Raw genomic sequence first — 27,428 nt, 5'->3', positions numbered from 1 at the left:
AAAGAGGACAGAGGAAAAACCCTGCAACTAAATGAAACAATATAGCAGAGCCTGCAAAGTGCTGTGGGAGAGAGCTGTGCTGCAATACAGTCCAATGGCACATTCCACTGATGGGAAGAGAACAAAAGGTGTGTGTGTGTGTTTGTTTGTGTGTGTGCAAGCATATCTGTGTGTGTCTGTGTGTGCATGCGTACAAGATGTCAGGCATGCTGATTCTTGCCCAAGCAGGCTCACAAGCTTAATGAGCCACACTGCGGTAATTTCCTTTCGGAGAAACGACAGATTGCAAAAACGAGTTTACAGCACATTGAGAATCCCAGGCAGTTCGGACATACTGCCTGTAAAAGCCTGTGGCTTTTTTTTTTCTAATGCAATTTTTCCAGTAAAAAGCATCTACCCTCCTCTGCCCAACCCACCCAGGTCAACACAAATCTTGGAACAATGGGTTTAGGAAACCTACTGAAGTAGATGAGCGCGTTCGAGCCATGAGTAATGAGCTGAGTAATTCTCTCAAGGAAGTGCTCAAGAGGAAACGCGGTTTAAATGACACCTTGGTATGGGATTAAACGTGACCCGCTCGTCTCCACTCATTGTGACTCATTCGAATCTAAAAAGTCTGTTCACGAGTTCAACAAGTATAACTGTTTGACAGTGAGAATCATTAGTGTGTTCTATTTCTAGCCTCAACTAAGCGACCGTGGCTACTGGGTGTTTATGAGAGGTCTTTAAAACATTAGGCCAGGCAATATCAACCAAAGCCCAAGGTCTTCTTTATACGAGGCATTATGTGATTTCATCTTTTGAAAGTAGCATTAAAGTATTTTGAAAGTAGGAGCTTGAATGTAGGGTAATGTGTGGCTGTGCGTGTAATAACACACACACCCACATATCAAGACATGACATTGCCAGCTTCCTATCATAATAAGGGTGCAAAGTGCAACTGTCAAGGCCTTTCTAGAGCTACACTGCTGTCATAAACAAACTCACGAATGAACCCAGCGCTGTCATGGGATTCCAATTTCCTGATTTCCATCTTTTCAACATGTTTTTACTTGGTTAGTTTGCATGGAGCAAGTTTTGTGGCATTAGAGGAAATATACAGTATCACCTGAATGTCTTCCCCCTGTCATCAGGGCTACTCAGGCCCCAGCTCGCTCTCTTTCTTACCTGCTCGTGGATGATGTCAGACAGCTCCTTGACCATGTCTTTGAAGTTGGCCTTCAGGCCCTCGTGGTACTCAAACTGGTCCTCCTTGATCAGACGCTCATTGATGTCCAGAGCCATACTGCATGCCTGGACGAAACGCCTGCAATTAAATAAGTAAAATGATAAGCTTTATTTATGGAGCACTTGTCAAAACACAAAGTGATTTACAAGGTAAATAAAAATGTGAGACATACATAAAAATTGCGAACAATAAATAATGTGCAATGACAGGTGACACACACACACACACACACACACACACACACATTAGTGCAGATGGGTGGATTTGCACACACATACAACACATAGACATATGCACAAATGCAAACACAGAACGCGTGTACACAACCCCTGCGCAGAATACATTCATGACTTATATATGGCAAGCGGTGATAAATCCTACAAGTGAGCAACCAAGTCAAACAATGAGAGGCAGAACAAGTGTGTTTTTATGATGTGTACCTGAAAATCTCCTTAAGATCTTTAGCTTTCTTGTTGCCAGACTGGTTGGATTTACTGTCAACCAGGAATGCCCTGGCATAGGCCATGGGACCTGCATTCACCTGTAGTAAAAAAAACACAACAACAACATGCCTGATGGAGTCACGCATTCTTATGCTCTGATAAGGGCACATCCAGACAACATCAGCTCATACTTGCATTCTCATGGCATGTAACGTGACCTGTGCTCGATTAAGTTACCTAGTAAGTAATAAAAACATAAACACGCAAATCATCCATGTGTTGCTGGTAGATTGTTTGCTGTGGTGCTCCATGTTGACACTATGTTGAGTGATAGCAGGCTCTATGCTAACACTTTAGCGTACACTATGTTGGTGATAGCAGGCTCTATGCTAACACTTTAGCATACACTGTGTTGAGTGATAGCAGGCCAGACAACAGTTGAGTTGGACTGCTTGTTTTGCAGCTAGTTAGAACTAACATGAGCTGTCTGAAAGCCTTTACTTGTTAACTTGCCAGCAGTTAGTACTACTACTAGTAGTTTCTGTATTACAGGTTATTTAGTAATGACTGTCCACATATGACGAAGCATGGCTGGTCACAAGGTGATTTTTGGAGGTCTTGAAGTAATTTACAGATTTCAGTATACAAATTATCAAGTTTATAAAATGAATAAAGAATGAAATTGAAATTTGCAGCCTCTAGGCTTTTCCACAATAACTGATAACCTGAATAGGGGAAATATTTTTTTACCTTTCTGTGTACACAGTCATTACATATACATGTATGTATGGAATATCTGTTAGTTGTTTACCTGGTGATTCATGGTCTTTACATTTCAAAGTCTGCAGAGCATTCTGTCAACACTTCTGACAAAGACAAACTCAGTTGAAACGTTTGTCACAAAAAGTGTTGGAGCAAGAGTGTTGTACGGACCTACTTTTAGTTTTACAGCTTACACCAGTGAAAGAGATGGATGTGCATATCACTTTAATTTACTCAGGGATTTACTGTCCTTACCAGAAAGACACAAGGCACTGCATTTTGAAATGGTTATTGAAATTGTTTCCGCATAATGGCTGTTAGTATCTCCGTTTTTTTCACAGCCATTTAATTTCATTGGTTTACTCGAAGCAGCATTATCCCATCTTATCTGTAATTTAGGTGGTTTACACTGGGATTTAATTTCATAGATACACACAGGCCATTCGGGTACAACCAACGCAACCAGTTTCTCTTTATGCTGTCATTACAGTGTTTCTCACCTTTTTACAGTATTGACAGTGGAGATGCCCAACTTAGATTAAATTGTTTAGATTTGGTTTAGCGATGATCTAAAAATAGGCGATTTGGATGGAAATTTCCGTGCAGCAGGTGTGTGCAGATTTTTCACTTCAGCCCCCGCCTCCGCGTGAGCGTAACCTTTACCTGCACAGAGACGCAGCCCTGCAGCTTGAGCTGCAGCTGGATCATGTCCACCTCCTGGCTGGAGCAGAGCTTGGTGAGCTCGGCCGTCCGCGCCCTCATCTCGTCTATGGCCACGTCCACCGGCTTCAGCTCCACCTGCCTCTCCCCCACTACCTCCACGCGCTTCTTCACGTAGGGGAAGGTGTTGGCCGCTGAGGGGGTGGGGGGGGGGTGGGGTGTCAGCGTATGAGGAGGAGAGAGAGACAGACACCAGTTGAGTCGGAGGTCTGCATTTCAGTAGCTGCTGCTGCTTTTTATGTTTTAAGTAGCTCGAGAAATTCTCTGCTGATTACTCACTCAGCAACAATGCATGAAATTACAAACTGCTGTAGGAGTGACACAATTTTGAAAAGGTAATCCTCAGTTGATTCCTCTGAAGCTGCAACTCACGCAACAGGTACTAAACATGCAAGCAGTCAAATGTGACCACAGTGATGCACCATATAAAAACCTTCGCTGCAACACAATATTCATTTTTACACAACAAACAGGAGGCAGATTGAGCAAGAGCATCTGTTGTTTTGCTCTGCTCTGTAGTGTGTATGGCAGAGACACCCAGTATTGTTGCAGGGCCCTAGCAGCAACTGTATGTATGGAGAGATGAGCCTGTATTGGGTTAATGAGAAAGATGAATAGCATTGCTTGAGGGCCCTCTTCAAAGTAGTTATGAGATAAGGGAGAGATACTTAGAGTGTCGCTGAAGAGATCCTTATCTACAGCTGCCACCTGCCACAGTAACCAGCTGTTTTCAACATGCAGTCGGGGATGAAAGTCCGCCATTTATTTACTGGGCATGGCACTGCGCACATGGATGAGATGAACAGTTAAGCCTTTTATTTTGATGCATCTTTGACGCGCGTGTCTCCATGATAATGCATTATTAATATTTCCGAGATGAGATGAGATATTGTGTGCTGTCAGAGTCCCCTCAAAAACATTGTGTGTTTTCTGTCTAAACATAATGCATTTTAGAAAACAATACACAGGAAGCTGTCCATGTTTAAATAAAACAACCTGTCCCATCCGCATGAGAAGACTATGCTACAGGTTTGAACAAAAGTGAATAGTCTTCCTATATTTGACATCTGCTGACTCCAAATATCACGTGTGTGTGTGCGTGTGTGTGTGTGTGTGTCCTATGTACTTGTGAGCACGGTCCTCCTCTTGCACTGCTCCTCCACCCCGCCGTGCTTTTTGCCTGTCAGCGTGTACGGCGTCTCGAACACGAAGCGGTTGATGTTGTGGCACTTCTCGAAGTCCGTCTTCTTCTCCGGCGCCTCCTTCTCCTCGAAGTACGGCTTGACGAAGGTCACCTGGACATAGGCAAACTTGGGGTCCAGGTCTTTGGGGTTCACCTGTGGGCAAACAGCCAAGGGTAATAAAACATTGATGCAAAGTACTACATGTCAGACACAGGCAGGATAGGTAAGTTGAGCGAGGTTCAAATCAGATAAGCCTCGACTCACTCGTACTCTCAAAGCGCTTTGCCAAGAAATAATGACAGCAACGAATACGCCACCCAAAATCAACCAGTTCAACCTTCCTCATTTCTTTGTAGTTACAAAACATCATCCCTCTTTTGTTTGGCTGCTACTGCACATGTTCCCTCAGTGGCCTCCCCTCATTTTTCAACAGACCAGAAGATTGAGGTTTCTACAGCCAGCACAGCGAGAAACCCCTGCAGTGAAACCACTCTCAAACTTGGCCCAAATTGTCTTGGACAAATTATATTTTTTCAATAAATAGTAAATACAAGAGTGGGGCTGCAATGCCAAATGACTTGTTTTCATTTCTGACCGCATTTGAGTTGAAATAGCAAGCTGCAAACCGCTATGCGAGGTCAAAAATTCCATATCAGGGCTATTTATTCCAAGTGTCTCACACCCTTTCCTTCCTCCATCTATTTGTCGCACCTTGTTAGAGTCCTGAATTATCTTGACATTTTCCGCCCCGAACTTCTCCCCGTAGAGGGTCAGCAGCCGCTGAGAGATTTCTGACAGGCCGGTGAGTTTGGGCTCCTTGTAAATGTACTCCTTCCCATCCTCCTCCTCGAAGAAGCCCTGTGCAAAAGACACATGTTCGCTCTGACACAAATATGAAAACCCTTCTCCTGAAAACAAACAGCATCCACCAGAGACAGTCTATCTGATGCACACTGCAAAAAATATCATCTTAACAACTCATTTAGTCTAGTAATAAGACATAAAATCATATTTTTCTTGAAACAAGTGAAAAGATCTGCCAACGGGGCGAAACAATTCCAATTGTTTCCAATGCAAATCAACTTTAAGTGACATTTTCTTTATACTGGTGGAGTGATCAGACTTATTCTGTCTCTTTCAAGATACTTCAAGATAACATACAGTTGTTTCTAGAAAACTGCATTGAAAACAGGTGGAATTACAGACTCAATACTAGACTAAATCACTTAGGATACACATTTTCTACTGTATAGGGCAGCAGGGTGTTTGCTATGCAATTCAATACACAGGTGCAGACTGGATCATAATGCAGCATTTTTTAAATATTTTTTATGTTTGTTATGGACCATAAGGTACATTACAGTAACGCTAAACATCCTGCATTGTGTTTTTGTTGATGCAGCTGCATAACTGGAATTTATCTTCCCTGGCTGCCCATAGACAGAGCCACACAGTGTCCATCTGTAATTCTAACTGTAAAAAATGGGGCGTTTCTTTAGCTGTGCAAGGGCAGTTCTTAAATAGAAGCCCCCAGACAGTAATGATACTATCATCTATACAGCTAAACAGTGAATTTAGTATCCTCTTTGTCACATTAAGACAGAAGTGGAAGAAATCTAGAAAAATGCAGGAGGCATGCACTGTGTTAAAGCCCTCAGTGGGGCTCCGAGGCAGAAGACTCGGTTCATAGTCTGCCGTCGTCTAATCTCCCCTCTTTCAAAAGGAGTGAAAGTGGTAAAGATAATGAACCGCATTGGAAGCCCCAAACACATGACCGAGAGTCATGGGAAGTCTTGTGTGAACTAAACAAACCACAGGAGGGGCGGACGCCAGCGCTCTTCTCTGTACAGTCATTTCCTGTTGTTATTTACAACTACACAGCGTAACTCAATGGGTAGAGCAGACTAACACTATCAGGGTTAGGGTTCAATTCCCACTGGACCCATCCATTTAAAAAAAACAAAACAGTATGTACTCACTGAACTGTGGCTTTACTGAAATAATCGGTTCTTTAGTATTCAGTTTGCATGTTGACCTCACCTGTCCGTAGAAAGCCACCCTGAAGTAGGTTCCCAGCAGCCTGCGGCCTGACTGCATCACCTCCATGATCTTATTGTAGGCCCTGTGCAGCGTGTCGTACAGACGGCTCAGTTTCTGGAGAGATAAGACACATGACTTAGAGGGGACTACAGTTTGTGTATTTTGTGTGTGTGTGTGTATTGGAGGGGCTGGTGAGTGCGTGCATGCATAAGTATCAACATTTAAAAGTTATGCCACGTTCCAACAAACTACTGTAAAATTAAATGAAATAACTTTTCTATGAATCATCAGTTAAATATGTTACATTGTGAATGGAAATTCTTCACTTGGCATATTCTGCTGTGACACACACGCTCGTGGATTTCACTAATGACATCAGAGCGCAGGGGCAGCTAGAAGCAGCGAGCGGCTGCTGGAAATTCAGTATGTTTACACTTGAAAAGACATAAACAGGCTGTCGCAGGGACCTTTCGCTCTGGGAAGGACTTTCTAACCAGCAGGTTATTATACTTCCACTATAATAGTGGAAGTTGTGTATTACTTGCAAAGTAAAACGGTTCCTGTTTTGTGCTGTAAAACGATCCATCAGATTTCCTGTGAAACCTGACCAGGTAGCACACAAAGTAAAATGCAGTGTGGAGCTTCATCTTCTCAGCGAGGGTCTCATTTGGTTACGGTAATTCTACTAATGTCTCAAAATGAATGTGGTAATGATTTAATGGTATTAAAACGATTCACACAGCAGCTTTAAAGAACACACACAATGCAGAGCTTAGACTTAGCCAAGGGCCAAGGGCCGCACAAGCTTATGGATGAATGGAAAATCAATAGGGTAAACTTCCCACAGCAGTATTTACAACGAGGAATTTATTCCATAAACCAAGGTCCTTAAATAGATTTGATAACTTGAGCTCCATAAGCATAAGGACTTGGATGAAAGGCAACAGACAGTGGCTGTGTGTTTGCTGTTCAGACTGCCGTCGTGAGCGCGGGGACGTTGCTGTGGTACCTCGAACTCGTGGCGTTTCTCATAGACGGGGATGATGAGCTTGGCGATGTGCGTGATGAGTTCATAGCGTTCGGCCTTCCACAGCGCCTCCACACACACCTCGAGGTGTTCAACCAAGACTTCCTAAAATGGGGGCAGCAAAGGAACATCTCTTTTTAACGGAAATCCTACATTTACAGTGTGAAGTTATCGAATCAGAACTAAAGACATCATGTGAGGATGAAAATGTAGTAATCGATAGGAATCAACCCAGCTGCTGTCCCCGTAATCTAATCCGGTTGCGACAAATCTGTGGGTTGACTAAACGTTGCAAAAGTTCTTATTGTTGCTTCACAGTTTACTTGCATGTTTAGCTAGAAAACAAGTCCTGCGCAGACTCCAGCCACGCTGTCTCACCTCAGTGTAGTAGACGTCCTGCATGCCGGTGTCTTCCTTCATGGCTGCTTCCTCCTCGATGTTCAAGGTAATCCTCTTAAAAGCTGCGAGCCCGCTGGGGAAAAGCTCTGACAAACCAAGAGCCAAAAAAAGGGTCAATAACTGCAAGTGTACAGTGCTTTTTCATTATCAATAACACAGTAAAGTGCCAAATTACTGTGAGCTGTATTGTTCTATAGGAAAAAACGGATTAAATTATGAGGTATGCAAGAGGTGCAAAATGTCAGTGGCTGGCTCATAAAAACAATGAAAATTCATAAAAAACGAATTAGATGGGAATCAGTGTTAGTCCAACATCTGTTTCTGCCTCATAACAAGATACTATATCACATTCATTTGTTATTGTTGGCTATGACTGCTTGTAGAGATACATGTATTACCTAGCAAAATATTAGTCTATGTGTGCTGGTTTTTGCTGGGAGTCTCAAGCTCCCTGACAAACAATCACATTATGAAAAGCAGTGTGGGCTTTGTGCACGCTGCAAGCAAATTTCTGTGCGATAAGCTTTGACTATCAACCAACTGTTGCATGTCACACCTCCTTGTCTGTTCGCATTTCTATAAAATAAACACAGCCTCACATTTGTTTAAAGGATTAGTTAACAGGGAGCTTTGCATCAGATGGAAGTGATCAGGAAAATCGTGGAAAAATAAACAAATGAAAACAATGGAGAGCATTGTGAGGCTTTGTTTTTGTTCGTACCCAGTGTGCCGGTCTGGTGCATCGGTCTGTGTCGTGTTTGCATTCTGTATCTAACAACAGAGTCATGGAATAAACTGGACTGATGTGTTTTATCCCCCGAGCAGGCAAATCCCTGTGGGGGCACACAACCCTCTTAAGAGCATTTGTGTTTCTTGGTTCTCACAGAATCAGTTATAAGTATGTAATACATGCTCTGACATTGTGGTGGCTGTTTGCCATGAGCAAATATTTAGGTTTCATCATTTCAACCAAACGGTGTTCAATTACAGTATGTATTGAACCAACACGCTGAAGAGAAAGCATTGTCTAAATTCCTGCGCGTGTGGGTGGAAATAGGTGGAGGGTCTTACTTTTCCTGTGAAGATATTCTGCAACCAGCGCAGCCACATGAATGTAGCACATGGCCGCCTGTGGAGACAAGAACAAAGACCAGCAGAGTCAGTGAACACTACTGCAGGGAGTGATGTGGCAAAATAAGGCAGAGACTGGAAAAATTGAACTCTAGATGAGCAGATAGAACTGCACACCTGCGAGTGAGACCAAGAGGAGGAGAAAGTAAGAGACAAAGATGGCATTAGAGTTGCTGAACTGCACCGCACATTGTCCATTTCCACCTACATGTAACTTACACTCGTATAGTTTGTCGGCATTGTCTCTCTTGTGCAGCTGGTGTTGGAGAGACACTTCACAGAGATGTATATTATTAGAATAGAAATGTTGAATGTAGAATGTTTATCTTGGTTTATTCTGGTTAACTGTTAACCATCGTTATTGTCGTATTAACTACATTTTACGGCTCACAAAGCAGTATTTGCTCAGTTACCTGGTGCGGCCGCACCTACTGCCTCCTAATAAACTCAGTGACTGGCAACTTATCACCAGCGAAGCCACAAAGTGCACCGAGGTTTAGAAGCTGCCAGGTGATAAGTAAGCCGTTTTTTCATTCCCACAGCTGAATTTCCCTCGTTGTAAACCACGTGTTGAGAGATATCATAATTCAATTGTGTCTTCATTTGTTGATTTTGGTGAGTTTGCTCTTTTAGGTGAAATGTGCTTTATCAGCCCCTTAGAATTTACCTGCACAAATTATTTCTCACTTTTCTCTTTATGTATTCACTGTTTTGTCACACTAAATAAAGAGAATATTGCAAAAATAATCAGTAGCATCATGAATCCCTGCTGAGGCCACATGAGACTGAGGGTAAATGGTGCGTGTCAGCCTGCCCTGTGACTCATGTCTTAACCAAGACTGTAGATAAAGAGGCGGCTCGGGGGCTTGGTTTGACCTGCATCAGCTCGACCGTTGCTGCATGATTAAGAACAATCTGTTCTGAAGATGAAAAATCCAATCTACGGGAAGACAGTACCTCCCCAAGAAAAGGCTGCAACCGTTCCATTCTAATTTCTATGCATGATGCTATTAGTACGGGTTAAATAGAAATGACCAGCTGCATGATAACTAAACCTGACCTTTGACCTCACTGCGGAGGGGGACAAGTGAAAAGAGAATTTCCCTGTGAAGATCAGTAAAGGATCACATTATTATTTCACCTTATTAAAACTTAATGTGCTTCAGCCTAGATTTTGTCAAAAGCTTGAGTGATCTTTGGTGTGCAATATATGCAATGTTATATATTTGTTTCTAACCAGGTGGCGGGAGGTGCTCCATGAGTGTTTATAGCCGCAATAGACAAACTTGTACCTTATAACTTAAACAGTATCACTCCATCTTGTTTACATTTAAATGCAATAAAGGAAGCAAGGAGCTTTATTGCTTAGCAACAGGGAACTAATGTTTTTGTTGCCGGAGGGCCAAAATAAAATTATTAAATTAAAACCCTGAGCCTAAACCTTTGTTTAATGTTTGATACTGTTGTAAATATAAAAGCAATAACATACTGGATCCTACGACCGCAGCACATCAGTACCAGTAACCGCGATATATCACTCCCTCTTTTATCATATTGCTTCATCATGTGAACTACACATTTTTTGGACAAAGTGTTAAAATAATGAAAGCGTTTCTTGCAGTGCTAGCACAAAGGTTTTTTCTATTCTAGTGTGGATGTAGAGTAGAGTAGGAGGGATAGGGGGTGCGTAACCCTTCCCTGAATGTTTGTGGGTCCCTTATCAACTCTTATCAACTTATCAACTTGCCAATGCAAATTCGGTGCTACATGGAACCTGGAACCTGAATCCCTGGGTCCTCCTGTTCCCACTACTCCACCTCCAACATTTAGCACATTTGCCTCTCCGTGTCTAGCACCAAGACAACAGTTGGAACAGTTGAACTCTTCCAGTTCTAACATTTAGCCTCATTTCACTCACAGAGTGACATCCCGTCAGAATATTTTAATTGGGATTTAGAAAGTTTATGTTGGATGAGAAAAAAGAACAAGAGTAAAACTAAAACTTTTAAAACAACAAAAAAGTCAGCGTGGACTTGCAGTTCCTGACGAGGTCAATTATTACTATGGTGCACAAATGAAACCCCTAATGGTATAGATGAACAAAAGTAAAAATATAGAGAGACATATAAATCAGTGAAATCTATGAACATTGAAGAATCTGAGATGATTGTCCTGTGGTTAATTGTCTGGGACCCAGAATTTAAACCAAATCAAACAGACTGTTTTATAGATTGGGCTAAAAAGGGGATAGAAAGGTTTGGTCAAATGTACTGTAAAGGGGAACTGGACTTGAATTGACTGGATTTGAAAATATCTCTGAATTCTATAATATTACAAATAATCAATTGTATAAATACCTGCAAATCCAGTTATTTAAGATAAATAAAGCAAATAAAATCATTAGAGAACTTTCACTTGCTTCTTCCGTACCTTATTAAAAACATATAAAAGGTGATCAGAAGAACTGTATAGGAAAAAAATTTAAGCTACTTCAGAGAAAAGAGCTAGCTAAGGGATAAAATTATTGTATTGAATACAATAACAACAACAGAAGGGAACAGATTATCAAATTAGTGTTTAGTACAGCTGAATCCTTATTTTGGAGAGAATTTGCTTGGAAAATGGTAACAAGATACTTCTTAGCCCCGGAGGTACTATCCAGATATGAAAAACGGGCAAAACCCCAATGCTGGAGGAATTGCGGGGAAAACAAAGCCAATTATACACATATTTCTTATAAAATTTTAATACATTTTTGGCATGAAGTTACTGAAACCATAGAGGATATTTTCCACAGTTTAAAGTAAGAGCAGGAAATACTGTCTTGGGGAAATGCCCAGTCCCAGCTCAAGAGATACAAGAAATATGTTTTCAAATGACAAAGAATTGGAAGAAGACCATATCCCCAGAAATAAATAACTGGAAGAAGACAATACAGTTAGTTACATTTAAAATGCAAAACAATAAACAAGCTTTTAACAGAAGGTGGAATTTGGGAAAAAATACACTTTACTAAAGGGGGAGAAAAGGATAAATGAAGGGTGTTATTTGTCATTTATTGAATTACAAATAATGATAATGGAATCCCTGAAAGAAACAACTTGAATATGTGTTTTCATCAAATGGCAAATTTTCTGTTGTTCTTTTATTTATTTTCATTTTTTATTAACTAGATGTAATGAAAATTAAATATGTGGTCTTTGTATCTTCTTACTCTTTCTTTTTTACTGTATGAAACAGTTGTTTTTGTCAAATTGCTCCCGATGGTTGCGCCAGCACCCTGCGTGGTAGCTTGCCGCCATCGGTGTATGAATGAATGGGGTTGTAAGCATTGTTGTAAAGCGCTTTGAGTGGTCGGTAGACTAGAAAAGCGCTATATAAATGCAGTCCATTTACCATTTACAAAAATAAAACAAAGAATAGGAGATAAAGGGAGAGAGTAATGCTTCCCTGGATGTTTGCGGGTCCCTTATCAACTGAAATGTTTGCCAATGCAAATCCAGTGCTACATGGAACCTGGAACCTATTCCCAAAGCCTGGATCCTCCTCTTCCCAGTACTCCGCCTCTAACAACTGCATTTTAGCACATTTGCCTCTCCGTCTCTCCCGCCAAGATAACAGCTGGAGTGGTTCCAACATTTACACTCAGTTGACTCCCACTCAGTTCATCAACAACTGAAAAACAAAAGCAAACTGCTTCTGCACTTCTGACATGTCGTAACGTGTTAAGGAAAACTAAAGCTTTCGGTCTTCGCTGCCGATCGTAGCAGGGTGTGCAAGTCGCTCTAAAAACCCCAAATAGAAGGTTTTCCTGAAACGCTTGACCCCTTCCTCAAGTCAACACTGGCCACTTGACCTTGTGTTATGGGTATAAAAAGAGCGGTGCAGAGTTTATGGCTGGAGAGAGGAGAGGAAAGATTTTATTTGAAGATGCCTTAAGAAGCTTGGGCGGTCCAACATGTGTTATATCCCAGTTAGAATACACAGCGGCGCTTCTGGATCACACTGTAGACTTTCTCTTATTGAATATAAATTAAATGTGTGTATGTGTGCGAAATTTTGAAAGCAGGGTTTGCCTTGTTCTTTGTTCTTGCACATTTTTTTTTCAGACAGTTATCCAGACACAGACAGTTAGACAAACAATAGACAACAGGCATATAACAGAAAAACAGCCAGAAAAACAGACTGACACACAGATGGACAGACAGACAAATAGGAAAGCATGAAGACAGAGAGACAGATAGGTGAACAGACAGACAAACTGCTGATACCTCAGACAGGTCTCCGTTCTTGAGGTGAGCACGGGCCATGCTGTCCAGCCAGGTGCGCCTCAGTTCGGGGGTGCTGGCGTAGGAGCGGGCCAGGCTGTACTGGAGGTCCAGCAGCATCTCCGGGTCTCTCTCGTGCTCCCTCATCTGGGCCGTGGCCATCAGCACAGTGCGGATCCGCTTGGTCAGGCCCTTCACCTCCGAGGGGAACGCCGTGGACTGCGGGACATGGGCGGAGCGAACGCACACGAGAACATGCGCAAATTCATTAGACAAATACACGCTGTAGAATTGATCAATACTACACTGGTTGTCTATGTGAACCCCAAATTCATTTTGACTGAATTCCACACGCATGAATTACAATTATTATTAGCCTGGGTTTCAATGGAGAGTTTTACAGTTACATAGTCTAAATGCTGTTTCAAAGGCTTTTCCACCCTCCCTCACATACAATTCGGGGGGAAACACTGAATACTTTGGCATGGAAATGGTCAAATTTAAAGATGTTGAATATCAGCACAAAATATCAGCTACAGTATCTGCGGTTCAAGAACCCACATCAGTCAAACCCTACTTTAAACCGTTAATGACTCCAAGGGAATAAGATGTAATTCATCATCTTCATTCATCGCATATTCACAGTTCAACCAAACCATATCAGTTTTGCAACGCTGGACAGTGAGCCCACAATGGGAGGAAGGTTTACATCTCCAGAGGCAGCAGTGGGAACCGCCAGCTGTTCTGAACAGACAGAGAGGCTAAACACAGACACAAAGAGTTGGCTCACAGACAGGCTTTCTGCTGTTTCTGGGCGTTATCCTCTTTGCTTGGTGTGTTACTACTTGCATTATAAAGGAGTATTGAACTGATCATTTTCAGAGAGGAAGCCTGAAGATGCTGAGGTGAAATCAGCTGCCTGCTCATTCATTTTACTTGCTATGAATGAAAATAAATAAGATATATTATTATTTTCCTTCTGAAGGGGATAATCAATGTAATTTAATTGTGTTGCTGTCCTGGTCCTCAGTTAGTATACAATTAACTTCACTACTGGTTTGTGGTTTGATTCTAGCCAGAATATTAAATCAATCGTACTATTTGCTTTAATGACATTCCCCTATCGTATTGCAGGGAAGCAGAAGTATTCGATGACGGCAATGCTATACTTTAAAAATACTACTTCAACATCAAGAATCAAGACAATAGGCAGAACACAGTATGAAATTACAAACTCATAATTAACAGACTCAAATTGCTCTAAGCCCACTGGCAAGTCTAGTTGCCGAAGTGTATAGTTCTCATTTTACTTTTGTAAATATTTTATTCATGTTATATGTTTTGTATATGTTCATGGAATGCAAGAAAACAACCAAATAAAGGATTTCAAGGCAAAGAAATGAGTGTTCCACCTCTTTTCAGTCACATGACATGAGTTGTTGTTTATATTCATGTATATATTGATATATATTGATATATTGATATGACAAGAAAACAATGGCGATTTTCTATTGTTGATTTTGGAATTTTGAATTGATATTTCTTATAACATGTCATAACATGTGAGTCAGTGCGGTGCTTAGCAGGACTTCTTGTTTTTCTACTCCAGTCTTGTGTTTTTAAATTTAAGATGGTGCATGGCTGAACAAAACCAACGCGTTCCACTTTACCTTCATGGCCTTGTCGCTATTGGCGAAGTTGTTGATGATGGAGAGGGATTCCTGGAAGCGCGAACTGCCGGTCAGCGCCACGTCGGAGATCAGCTGGCTTACTGCGATGATGATCTGGACAGAGAGAGAGAGAGAGGAGCAAGAGGAGGAGGGGGAAGAGAGAGAGAGAGAGAGGAGATGGATGAGGGAAGAAGCCGTGGAGGGGGGAAAAACCCCAAAAACAACACCCCAGAAGGAGCCGTCTGTGTCAGACTTAATGAGAATCTGAATGGAGGGGAAGCTTGTCATTTCATAAATCGTTCATGTATTGACAGAGCTAATGGAAAGCTGGAGGGACTTCTGGTAACGTATTAATGGGGGCCAGGAACTCAGCGGGCTGGGTGTGTTTGAACACCGCCTCCACATTCTCCAGTCGCCTTATGAAAGCAGAAGGAAGGACTCTGAAGATAGTGTGTGTGGACAAAAGGCTGGAGGTCAAGGGTAAATATTAGGGTGAGTGTGAGAAATGGTTATGGACCACCAAGTATGTCCAGTGTGACCACCGCGCTATTGTTTGTTGTGCAGTTACGAGCAGAAACTAACATTGCTAATGCATGTTAGTTTCTGCTCGTAGGAAGGCGAGGCTAGATTAGAGGGATGACTCATTCCTTTCTCTGGCTTTCTCCCCCTCTCTCTCTCACATGCACACACACACACACACACGCACACGCTCACACACGCCTGTACCTGCAGGTGCATGCGTAGGAAGGTCTTCCTCTTGGTGTACTCGTAGTTGTTCCTCATCAGCAGGTAGAGCAGCGCCGAGGCCTCGGCCCGCAGCGACGCCAGCTTGGAGACGCAGCACTTCAGCACCTCGTAGCACAGGGCCTCGCACAGCGTCACGCGGCCCTTGAACAGCACCGATGGGAACTGACACGACAACATGTTAGTGTATTAAAGCGGACGCTGGGCGGGGGGGCTGTGATTAGGACAATAAGTGGAGAAAAACAGCAGGAAAACCGTAGTCCCCCCGTTAGAAATGAATGGGAGCTGTGGTCCAAAAAACACTGAAATTGTGAAAAAGCCTGCATCGCATCCCTGAATGTGATATATTCAGCGTCATGGAGTTGACTTCAACAACAAAATCAAACTTTCGAGTGTCTATTTTTCACTTAAACCTGTTTTGTATACACTCAAGGAGGAAGCCTTCGCATCAGAACCCGCGTCATATGGTTGAAGGCTTTTTTGAACAGTTCATGTTCACGTTCATATCCACAGACATCGTTTCAGAAGCCAGTCTCTCCCACTGTTTCCATTACAACATTACAAACAACTTGACAGGAGAGTATCCACTGCTACATAACACGGCTTGCTTGAGCATAATCCATTGTTATACAAGCATTGAACGTCGCTTCATAATGCTACTATGCCAAAATGGGATTCCCAGAAATAGTGGTTGGATCCCCTCCCTCTGGAATCATGTGTTCCCCCACTGGCCCGGGATCAAATCCCACCAGAGCGTCTCCTGTGTCTCCCCTATTCCCCCGCTGCACTGTGTAAATAATAAATCTAAAAATACAAGAGATTATTCAGAAAAAGAAGAGAAGAAAAATGTGAATGTGGGAACCAGTCATCTATTTGTGATAAACACAGGCAAACAAGTAATACTTAATCTATCAGCAGATAATGAATAGAATATGTTTGTAAGGAGAACAGTGTGCCTCTGCAAGTTGTTACCTCCGCCAAGGAGGTTATGTTTTCGGTGCCGTTTGTTTGTTTGTTTGTCTGTTTGTTTGTCTGTTAGCAGGATTACGGAAAAACTACTGGCCCGATTTTCATGAAACTTCGTGGAAGGGTGTAGCACGGGCCAAGAAAGAACCCATTAAATTTTGGAGCGGATCTGTATCCGACTCACGAACAAGCAATAACAGCACGAACCTTGGCAGAGGTCTGCGTTCTCCGAGTGCCATTCTAGTTTTTTTTTTGCTATTAATACTAGAGTGTGAGAGACTCCAATCTGCGAATGACATGTACCCTGGACACGCGCAAACTGTCTATGTCTATGTGTCTATGTCAAAGTCGCCAGTGTTTTCTTTCTACTGGTGGAAACTGTTGCGGGCAATAAGCCAAAAGCGATGTGTCAGTGTTATCCGTGAACATCTGTTTAACACTCATCAAGAACAACCATCATTTAAATCCTGCTGCACCTTTGATCTGAGAGAACTCATGTTAGACTGGGATGGAGATTACTATAGTATTACACATTAATCACAATAACACCAATTTATTTATAATATACTACCATATTTATGATATGCAACTGTGCTATTGTTTTGTAATAATATTATATTTTTGCCAATTTAAATAAGCCTAGGGGCGGGTAGCTACATACAAATGTATTCAAATGAATGAATTCAAATGAATTCAAAATGTCAAGGTATAAATTTACACTATAAGTTTAGTTTGGTCTATCAACAAAAGACAGTACATTGCACACAGCTGTGGGTTAACTACTACAAAGTCACACTGAACATGCTGAATAAATATTGAGACAATGACTCCCATTCAGCAGCGTCTCTTGCTGATCGTGTTGGGTCACATATCAAGTGTCACAGTCCTTATCTTCAGCAGTATTTTCCTTTCATTCCTGTGTTCCTCATACTTGAAGAACATGCCAGGCGTCTTATTTCACTGTGTGTGTGTGTGTGTGTGTGTGTGTGTATTCTCCATACCTTGTTAATGAAGGCCCTGAGGGCGGCAAAGACGTGTCTGAGGGCAGCTTCTGATTGGCTGACTTTGAGGAAGGTCAGGTAGACGTCGAACACCTTCTTCATCAGGGGGTTGTGACCGTCGCTGTCCAGCAGCTGGGTCTAACACACACACACACACACACACACATTACAGTCTATTGTGTAAAACACCTTACAAATTCTAACAATACTGACTCAAATATAATATATGACTAACAGCCTTCAAACAGTGACAGTGACTCATAGGTTTGTGTGGACGTGCAGAATAGCCTGCACTGCAAAATGAGGTAGGTATGTATATATACGTATGTGTGTGTGTGTGTGTGTGTGTGTATGTGTGTGTGTGTGTGCCAACCTTGAAGCACTGAGTGAAGAGAGAGAGGACATCCAGGACGCTGAGGCAGGCCTCAGTTGAAATGTTGCCCTCCAGCAGAGCCTGATGGTGGATCTCTGCCTCCGACGGCCCGATCCCTGGAACACACACACACACACACACACACACACACACAAACAGAAGAGAACGTCGAGGTACAGTGTAAGGCGATGGTTTCACATTGCAATGCAGAGCACCTTCATGGCTCATTTCTGTTTTTAAATTTTTAAAAAAACATTGCTGAATTTAAAATAGTAAAGGAGGCAATTTTCTATTTTTACACTGTTTACAAGATTTAATTACATAGATAGCGGGAAAATAAATGAATAAACTGGAAATTAGTATAGTAAGAAATGAGTAATGATGCTGTGCCACATGAGTGATGGTAAAATTAAAGAACAGAAGTTTTTGGGAAATTTTCCCGTTGGTCAACTTATCTGTTAGATGATGAGAACAGAGACACCAAAATCATCCATGTGTCCCTGGTAGATCATTGGCTCCACTGCTTCATGCTAACTCTTTAGCATACACTGTGTTGATTGATAAGCGACTGGCATTATCCAAAGTAAGAAGACCGACCATTTAGTAATAAAACTTTGTACGTGGTTTTTATTGTATGGCCTGTAGATTCATAAATTTCAAAAATGAAATATTACTAACTCAGTACAGCTGATGTAGCCAGGTTTATTTATGGAACTATTTCAGGTGAGCAACCACGTATTCATCCGCTGTGCAGTGATTTTTAGCTGCACACAGTCTCCCATCACCCACCACCTTCACTTCCTATTGAAACAGGAAAAGTAGTCTCTGCTAGTTTAAAACAACTATTTTTGAAGCATATTTCATGTACTTTTTTTTTTACCAATCTCCTACACAATCTGCCAGACTTAGCCAGACATAATTTAAGAATATAGCCGCAAGCGGCGATTGCGGGGTCCAAGTACAATTTGAAAAGACAGACAGACAAAACATTACAGAATGTAGAAACACAAACACAAAAACTGACATGTTGTGAAGATCGGACATGCAGTCTATTAGTTATGGATTAACACCGGCTTTTGTGTTGGCCCATGACTTCTGTCAAGTTAACCTTTTCATTGCAACCACATTGTTGGAGTTATTCACAACGGCCAAACTTCCTATTACTTGTTCTTGATGACTAACGACTTCGGAAAGGACAAGTCTAGATTTGATCCCACAACCTTCCACATAAAAGGCTGATGCCTTACCTACTGAGCCAAACGCCTGTTACTGTATAGGTTTAGTGAGGAGAAACTAATTAAAGGGAGAAGTATTGTGATGCTGCAGCCTATGATTGACAGACTGACAGTGCTAATCTCTTTATAGAACATTGTAGTGCTCTCCATTAACGAATAAAACGATAGTAAGTCACATGGGCCAGAAAACTGCTGCTGCACTGATCTCTGTGGGTTGAAAGCTCTGGCCACGCCCCAATCAGTGATGCCAATCAGTTATTTTGCCGTTGACAGATGATGTCAAACACCTGCGTTGAGTTTTCTGCACTGTGCGATTTAGTGTTGATTTACTTTTCATGAAACTTCAAAATGGTCACATTTCATCAGGGACTTGAACTCACGACATTGTGGTTCAAAGACCTGAGCTTAACCACTCTGCCAGCTTCCACTTTGGTGTGTGCCACAGTGGGGAAACAAAACAAAGAGACAAGTGATTGGTCATAGGTGATAGCCCCATATTGAAATCCTCAGAAAGAATATTATAACTGTATTAGTGCCCCACATTAATCAATTTACACATGGCTTTACAGACATCATCTTGTGAGTCTAGTCCATCATTTATATTTAGTTTGATGAAGATTGATCAAACTATCTTGAACATATCACATTGTCAATTTATCAAACTATTTGCAGCTGCACATTTCCATCTACTGTGCGCTCAGTTTTCAAGATATCATTATAATTTTTGGGCTGTTTACTAATTAAAGTATGACGATTTCAAAAATCATGTTGTTTTTTTTCTGTAACGTACGGTTTAGGAGGACAACACTGTAGGATCACAGTCAGTTTTTGCTATAAACAGAGTGGGGCAACTTCAGAATCGGGGGTAGGTACCAGTGTACAAACGATTTATCTCACTTCAGCTCTCTAGGACATACGGCTGATTTTTAATGATTTTTTGAAGTTGTGACTTTAATACCAATGAAGATTTGGTTATTGTGCAATAAGCCACGCCCACTTTCATCAATAATGACCACATTTCATGGATCGACTTGGACATCATCCTAGAACATGTGTAAAAAATGTCATAAAAATCTATGCAGTCAATTATGAGATATAAACTTTTTGCATTTGTAGTGCCCACTAGTGGTAGACCTCAAAATGCTTTTGTGGGTGTATTCAAGCCAAACCATTTGGCCTATCAATAACCTTTATGCAACTTTGAAAGAGGACGGTCCCAAGATTCTCCACACCAAGTTTCATGTGAATTGGATGAACGGCCTAGGAGGAGTTGCGAAAAAAGTGTTTCTTAAATAATTAAAAATGGCGGACAATACAATATGGTGGACATTGAAAGTGATATATGGGTTGGACTCAGCACCTTCCAAAGAATCTATGGACACAAGAATTTTCAATCTACGACACACGGTTCAGAAGTTATTGGCCAAAACATAAAGTTGCTTGTTATAGCGCCACCATCTGGCCAATATGCGTGGGCTGCCTTGCCTGAGTAGCAGTGGGCCATAGGAGCCCACCTGCCAAATATGGTTACTGTAGGACTTACAGTTTCTGAGCTGCAGACACTTTTAGGGGAGAAAAAGAAAGAAAGAAAGAAAGAAAGAAAGAATTCCAGCAAAAACAATAGGGTTCCAGCACTACGTGCTTGGACCCCTAGTTACTTGCCATTTAGGTTTAAAGCTGCTATAAACTGTTGACACATGGATGATTTTGGTGTCTGTGTTCTAATCACTTTACAGGTAAATTGACCAATGGGACAATCTATGTATTCCTTTAAACAAACACAGCAAAACAGTGATTTGAATACATTGAGTTGAAATTGCAGGTAACACTTTGCAAGGGACTTATTCCAGTGTATCATGTGCAGCAAAAATTAGAACATAATAATAGTGCATAATAGGTACAGAATAATATTTTGCCAATACTTGAAATTGCACTTACATTGCGTTGTAAGCATATTATATGTGAGGCAGATTTTGTTTTCACCTGTGTACAAAACGGTGTGTATTTACCTATATTGAGAGTGAGGGAGGTTTCCATGGTGCTGAACTGGTGGAGCTTGGTCTGCATGAGGCTGGCTCGGTTGCAGCGCATAGCCGGCATAGTCTGAGACTTCCTGTCTGAGGAGAACAGCTTCGACACGCACACCTCCTGACTCCTTAATACATAACACACACAGGAGAAAGACAGAGAGTTTATGTGTGGCTACGCTCTTAACGAATTTAGTAGATTTCCTTCAAAATTAAGCTTATCCTCTCTAACCTTAAGCTTATCCTATCTAACTTTTTAAATAATTGGGAACAAATCCTCTAAAATAATTGAGAATGAATAACTTGAAAGTGATTTGAACCTAACTGTGACATGCGCACACACACACACACTCAATACAAAAGAGAGAGAGACAGTCAAACAGACATATGATACCAGGACAGATCATCAGCTAAGCATAAAAAAACACAGTACTTATCCTTGACAAACAATGATAGGTACAGTAGGGCAGTGATGACAACTAAACCACAGAGAGGCTAACATAACACAGCACAATTTGTATGAACTTAACATTATCTACCTACTTCGACTATAACTTCCCTGTATCAAAGCAAACAAGGAATTGTACCGCTGGCACATAGAGAACTGTGAACTGTGCAGGTGTCCAGCGGGGTTTTAAATATCCCATGCGCGTGTCTCACAGCCTTACCGGCCAATGTTCCTCTTCCCAATGTAGCGGAACTGGACCAGACAGATCCTGGAGGGAAAGAGGATAAGAGGGAGATAATTAACAGGAGCAAGGGAACAGATCATAAGTGTACTCCTTGGCACGATTTGAATTTCAGCTTATTTTGCAGTCCTAGTTCTCGTTCCCCAGTTTCATTTTGTCATCACTTTCAGAAAATTCTTGTCTTAGTTTTGTTTCAAATTTGCTATTTCGACGGTCAGGCTAGTCAGCAATGAGTTAATACTGCAACGTGTTAAGTACTAGTATCAGTTTACCTACACATACTAAGAGAATTGTGTTTGGGTGCTTTTATCTTGGCCTATTCATTATAAGAGGATTCTCTCTCCACTCATACTGTAGTATGGCAAAAACAAAACTGAAAGGAATTTATTTTTATTTTTATTTAGTTAGTTTTGATAGTCTCCATTTATTTTCCATTTGTTCGCACACCCATTTCGGTTTACTAAAATGTTTTCACTGCTGGCTTGAGTATTAGTTTCAGTGGCAGTTACGAATGAGGATGTTGGCACTTAGAAAACAACATCTTACACAGAGGACTTGTGCAACATCATGCTCTTGGCAAACAACAGACAGGGAAACCTATTATAGCCTATTAATTTCAGCAGTGGCAGACAAGATGAATGGGATATTGAGTTTCATACGCTATTTGCACTTGTTGAAACTCAGCAGCAGTTAAGGGATAGGGAACATGTTCTGTCTAACTGTACTCACTCCAGCAGGCTGAGGAAGTTCATGATGTCTTGAGGGTTGACTTTGTTCCAGTAGGCCAACAGATTATCTGTGGACAAGCGCACATAAACAGACACACGTTTTTATGTTTGCTTTTTTTAAACCTTTCTTTAGGTGAAGTCCACTGTGCACACACATACATCATGTAGTTCTATTTGCTGTGTTGTTTGGGATTTGTGCAGAACTTGTGTCCACTTGAAGAGTCAAAGAAGTGCTGTACCTGCTCTCAACCTCCTTTTTCCTGTAATGTTCCAAGCTAGTTTTCTACTTAGTCCCAAAATAGCAGAAGGGATAGTTACGTAATTTTCCTGTGTACTGGCAAATGCAGGCCTGCCTGTGTGGTGTGTGTGTGTGTGTGTGTGTGAAGAGCACTGACCCTCCGACAAGGTCCTGACGATGTGCAGGAAACACAGCAGCAGGCCTTTGATCTCGTACTTTCCCAGTCTGCCGATGGGCGGCATGGGGCTGCTGCTCATTATGGAGCCGCGTCTCTGCAGCTGGGAGAGAGCGCAGGACAACCCACACACACACACACACACACACACACACACACACACGCGCACACCATAAATAACATCAAACAGCAATGGTGACCTGATTAATTTTCTAGATTTGAACTGTTCACAAAGCTGCCATTGCCAGACAACATTTGCTTTTTTGTATTTGGTAAAACAAACATGTTTTCTAGTCGAGAGTTTTTACTTTTCTAACAGATAGAGGAACTATAAAATGATGCCGCTATAGCACACTTGGAATTCTTGGGGAATTACATCAATCTCAGGTGAAAATTGTACCACCTGATTAACTAAACAAACAAGTGATGCTGAAGATGTTTGACTATTCCAGTAAGAGAGAAAGCCCATGGAAAGATTTTATACAGATTTACCGTCCCACACAGAGTCCTTTATTTTACAAGGCAGGTCACTAAAGAACAAATTCTTATTTACACAAACGGCCTGGCAAGAGGTTCGCCTCTTGCCAGGAAGGGGAGGGGATAAAATCCAAACTCAGACATACAAACATTCAACATTAAGAGACATAAGAGACAAGTTAGTTTATGTTGCATGTATAGGTAACCTATTGTAGCCAAGATGTGGCCTATAGTTGCAGCTTGGTGAGTTGTTATTTTTAGTTGGGTATGATGGTAAATTAAAACAGTCAATACCTACTTTAAATGACAATATCGTTTTTCAAATCACCAGCAATGATTTAACTGAATGTTATTCTCTCCCTTGTGCATCCTGAACCAAATATGGCGTACTGAAAAGTAAGTATATATACAGTATAAATGAACTGTTCCACTCATGCTATATTCAACATCTGGACGCATATTCAGCATCAGGCCACACAGCAGACTAATGTCCAATCCTGGGAGACCAGAGGTCAGAAATAAGACAAGCCTGACAGATTCAGATAAAATAAAGTCTGTGTGTTTTCCAATACAAACCCATTATCATGTCTCCATCTGTGTATATATACAGTACGGTATAACATGTGGCCTCAGTGCTGAGGGACCAGATCAAAGGGGCAACAAGATGAGAATATTGGTTATTTTTGGTCCGTGTTACACAGAAATTAAACCAAAGGAACCGCGTTTCCACTTGTGTCTAGCCAAGCATCAGCAGAATATTGCATTCATGTGTTGCAGTAACACAGCTGGTAGAGCTGAACATGTGTTATGTTGGCGCTGCGTTCAGAGGCAGCAGGCGTTTCACACTGAGATGAGACAGTAGTGCTCGCCAGCACGGTGGAAATGGGGGGTCATGTTTTTTAAGACTACTTTCATTGTATTTCTGCTTTATTAGAAAGTAGACAGGGGATAATATGAGGGTTGGAGTAAGAAATATGGCAGAGGGATGATTCGGACTCTGACCTACAACAGTGTGAATACCCGGCATGTGCCTTAACCCCTTGATCAATCAGAATGTACAAGACATGACCGTGTTAAGAAATGACCACAGTATTAACGGAATTGTACAAATCTCACACTAGTCTAGTCTTCTTTGTTTATTTAAGGTAATTTGAACCGCAGCAAAGTAAGTGTGCATTAGACTTTATTGGGGTTATGTTGCCCCAACATTTAACTCTGGGTTGGCTGGTGTAACATTTCCTCACCTCAGTGCTGTCTGGCGTTCCTGGGTCCATGAACAGAGAGCCTCTGGAGTCTTCCCTCCGCACAACATGGCCGTTCTGAGCTAGCAGACCTGGAGCGGACACAGTGCAGTATTGCTAAGTATCGTTAAAATAGACCTTAGGGCAACACAGCAAAGCAAACAATCTCAGTGATTCTCAACAAGTTCACAGGCAATAATAGTGTTCCTCATGTTTACATTACAGAGATTGTTGCTTTACAATTTTATGATACTTTCTCTAACACAATTATGAACCTAGGCTGACCTTGGACACAAAAACAGTTGTAGTTGGATGTACTGATACACTCATAGGTGTGTTCAACTGGCTGGCAAATCCTATTGACAACAAATGGACAGAGCAAGCTAAGGCTGCCTTAAGGCCGTAAGTTATTGTTAGTTATTGTTGCCCTAACACTTGATGAGCTGTCTACCTGGAAACAGCATCTAGCCCGAGGCTGAGGTAACTGACGTCAAAAAAGCCACTACAGGCTTTGAAGACCAAACCAGAACCAAACTGGGATTAAAAAAACACAATGCCCATATTCACAGAGTTTTTGAATGAGTCTTGTTTGTTCTCTTGTTATTTTAACGTGACAACGTTGCATGTTGCAGCTTTAAGCCATTCAGCCACGTCAGCATTCTACCATCAGCTCTCTGTGGTGATGATGATGGATGATCTGAAAACAGGAAGAGGCCATATGCCACGTACAGAATCTGTGGCTCCAAACTCACTGTGGTCTTTGTCGATGGCAGTGCTGATTCTCCTGCTGTCTGCGGAGCTGGCGGATATCAGGTCGTCTCTGGAGCTCTGGACAAGCACAGCAAGTATGAGGTGTAATGTAACCTGATACACACTGATTGCCTGCTTTAAGTTTTAATCAAGTAATCCAGAGGGACACTCAAACTCAGTCATGTATCGTTCAAAATACATAGAATGTCCATTGAATCCACAGAAAGATAAACAATCACAATATAATCACACCCTCTGACAGTTTACATTTGAAGTTTATGTTAATAAAACAGTAACAGAGGACCGAGGACTCCCGGCCTAGAGCTCCAGGTTTGGAAGGGGACTCACGGTGAGGCCGAGCCCGGGGCTGGAGCTGTGTGGCTGGGCAGACAGCTGCTTCAGGTTCTGATAAAGCAGCTCCAAAAGTGGCAGGTAGAGCAGACAGATCCTGGCCTGCTGGTTCTGAAACATGAAACAGGGCTGGATGTGAATAGTGATAAATGTACTGATGATATTGTTAGAAAGTTACTGATGCAGTGAATATGATGAAGTGCAACAATACATTATCTGCAGCGCAAAAGGAGAAGACCATTGTAGGTGCATGCTAACCATACAGTTCTTATCTGAACTCGGCTCGAAAGCCATCTGTCATCAGGTGCCACCCATGTCTGGTGCCTGCAGTTATTTGCATTCTAAACACTGGGTCGTTTGCATAACAGACATTATCTTGTTGGGCAGCGAGCACACCGTTAAACCACAGTTCATAATTTATGGAGTGGTCGAATTGTGTCAGGCTTGTGTCTTGTGTCACATAAGACTTTCAATTTTTGTGTGCAAACACTGAGGTCCAGATTCACTAAGATTAGGTTGCGGGTGCATTTGTGCATTTTTTTTGCACCTCAGTTGCTTGAGGTAAGAGCTCAGAGTTTTTGTCTTATTTGGTAAGATATTTATGCAACTGTCAAAACATACAATATCTATAATCGTACCTCCTGAAAATGTGTTTTGGTATATATATATATTTTGTATATTTGTACATGGATGAATTTGAAGTTATAAGACCCCATGGGGCATTTGTATACTGTAGACTTGGGCTATGTCTTATATATATACCACTAACCTGAAAAAAATGTTTTGCTTGTTAGTAATATCGAAAGGATTTTGAATGTGTACGATTATAGATATTGTATGTTTTGACAGTTGAGGGAATCTTGAATGAGTGAGCTGTTGTGTGGGATCATGGACTCACCTCCAACACAGCTGTGGACTATTATGCAATCATGGGTTGTATTTAAGCACTATGTCACTTTATTATTGATATGTCTTGAGAAAGGTCCTTGTGACCGAAACGTCGACTCTTTTTAATAAATCAATGCAGAGGGAAACAGATTCCCCGTTCAAAATAAATAAGCTCTTTCTCGGGGGGTGTGTGAATATCATAAGGGAGTGAATGACTTAATAACTTTAATAATTCATGCCGAGAGGTGATAAGTGTGTGCGGGAATTGACTTTTTTTCTTTGGAATTGGATCTTCGGGGTAATTGATTCCCTGCACCACAAAAGAGACAAAGCAAGTGGTGTGCGTGTTGCCTTCTATTCATCTTGAACGGGGAATCTGTCCCACCCTCTGTCTCTCTCTCCAAGCCTCTCTCCAGCTCCAAATTCTCTCCACCCTCCCCTATCTCTTTCTCCCTTGTCTCTACTTGCCTCTCGCCCTCCCTCCTCACCTTGTACGTCGTGTAGCGGTCGTCCGTGGCGTGCTTGATGAGGAGGTTCTTGAGCACGGCCACGGCCAGCTGCCGGACCTCGGGCGCCTGCTGCAGGGCCTCGGCCACCTCCCTCAGCAGCAGGCCCACCAGGAAGTGGTTGCGGCAGTAGTCCTCCGTCAGGCTGAACTCCAGGCTCTGATCTG

At 41.8% G+C, this 27,428-nt stretch overlaps 1 protein-coding gene across 1 annotated transcript in view; it reads right to left on the bottom strand.

Annotated features, from left to right (window-relative positions):
• Positions 1-27,428, bottom strand: part of dock11 (dedicator of cytokinesis 11) — a 71,122-nt gene that overhangs the window by 4,808 nt on the left and 38,886 nt on the right. The window contains exons 32-53 of the mRNA XM_071899125.2: positions 27,244-27,425; positions 25,865-25,978; positions 25,519-25,594; positions 24,770-24,858; positions 23,031-23,151; positions 22,637-22,703; positions 21,887-21,934; positions 21,201-21,346; positions 17,957-18,072; positions 17,584-17,721; positions 15,599-15,781; positions 14,873-14,986; positions 13,206-13,421; positions 8,875-8,932; positions 7,783-7,889; positions 7,387-7,509; positions 6,378-6,491; positions 5,049-5,195; positions 4,280-4,490; positions 3,097-3,287; positions 1,669-1,769; positions 1,168-1,306 (exon numbers count right to left, since the gene is read on the bottom strand). Coding sequence (XP_071755226.2) covers positions 1,168-1,306; positions 1,669-1,769; positions 3,097-3,287; positions 4,280-4,490; positions 5,049-5,195; positions 6,378-6,491; positions 7,387-7,509; positions 7,783-7,889; positions 8,875-8,932; positions 13,206-13,421; positions 14,873-14,986; positions 15,599-15,781; positions 17,584-17,721; positions 17,957-18,072; positions 21,201-21,346; positions 21,887-21,934; positions 22,637-22,703; positions 23,031-23,151; positions 24,770-24,858; positions 25,519-25,594; positions 25,865-25,978; positions 27,244-27,425 — 2,801 coding nt within the window. The remainder of the gene's footprint in view (positions 1-1,167; positions 1,307-1,668; positions 1,770-3,096; positions 3,288-4,279; positions 4,491-5,048; positions 5,196-6,377; positions 6,492-7,386; positions 7,510-7,782; positions 7,890-8,874; positions 8,933-13,205; positions 13,422-14,872; positions 14,987-15,598; positions 15,782-17,583; positions 17,722-17,956; positions 18,073-21,200; positions 21,347-21,886; positions 21,935-22,636; positions 22,704-23,030; positions 23,152-24,769; positions 24,859-25,518; positions 25,595-25,864; positions 25,979-27,243; positions 27,426-27,428) is intronic.

The sequence above is a fragment of the Centroberyx gerrardi genome, chromosome 23 (genome assembly GCF_048128805.1).
Source record: "Centroberyx gerrardi isolate f3 chromosome 23, fCenGer3.hap1.cur.20231027, whole genome shotgun sequence".
Lineage (NCBI taxonomy): Eukaryota > Metazoa > Chordata > Actinopteri > Beryciformes > Berycidae > Centroberyx > Centroberyx gerrardi.
This window is presented reverse-complemented; position numbering and strand designations above follow the sequence as displayed.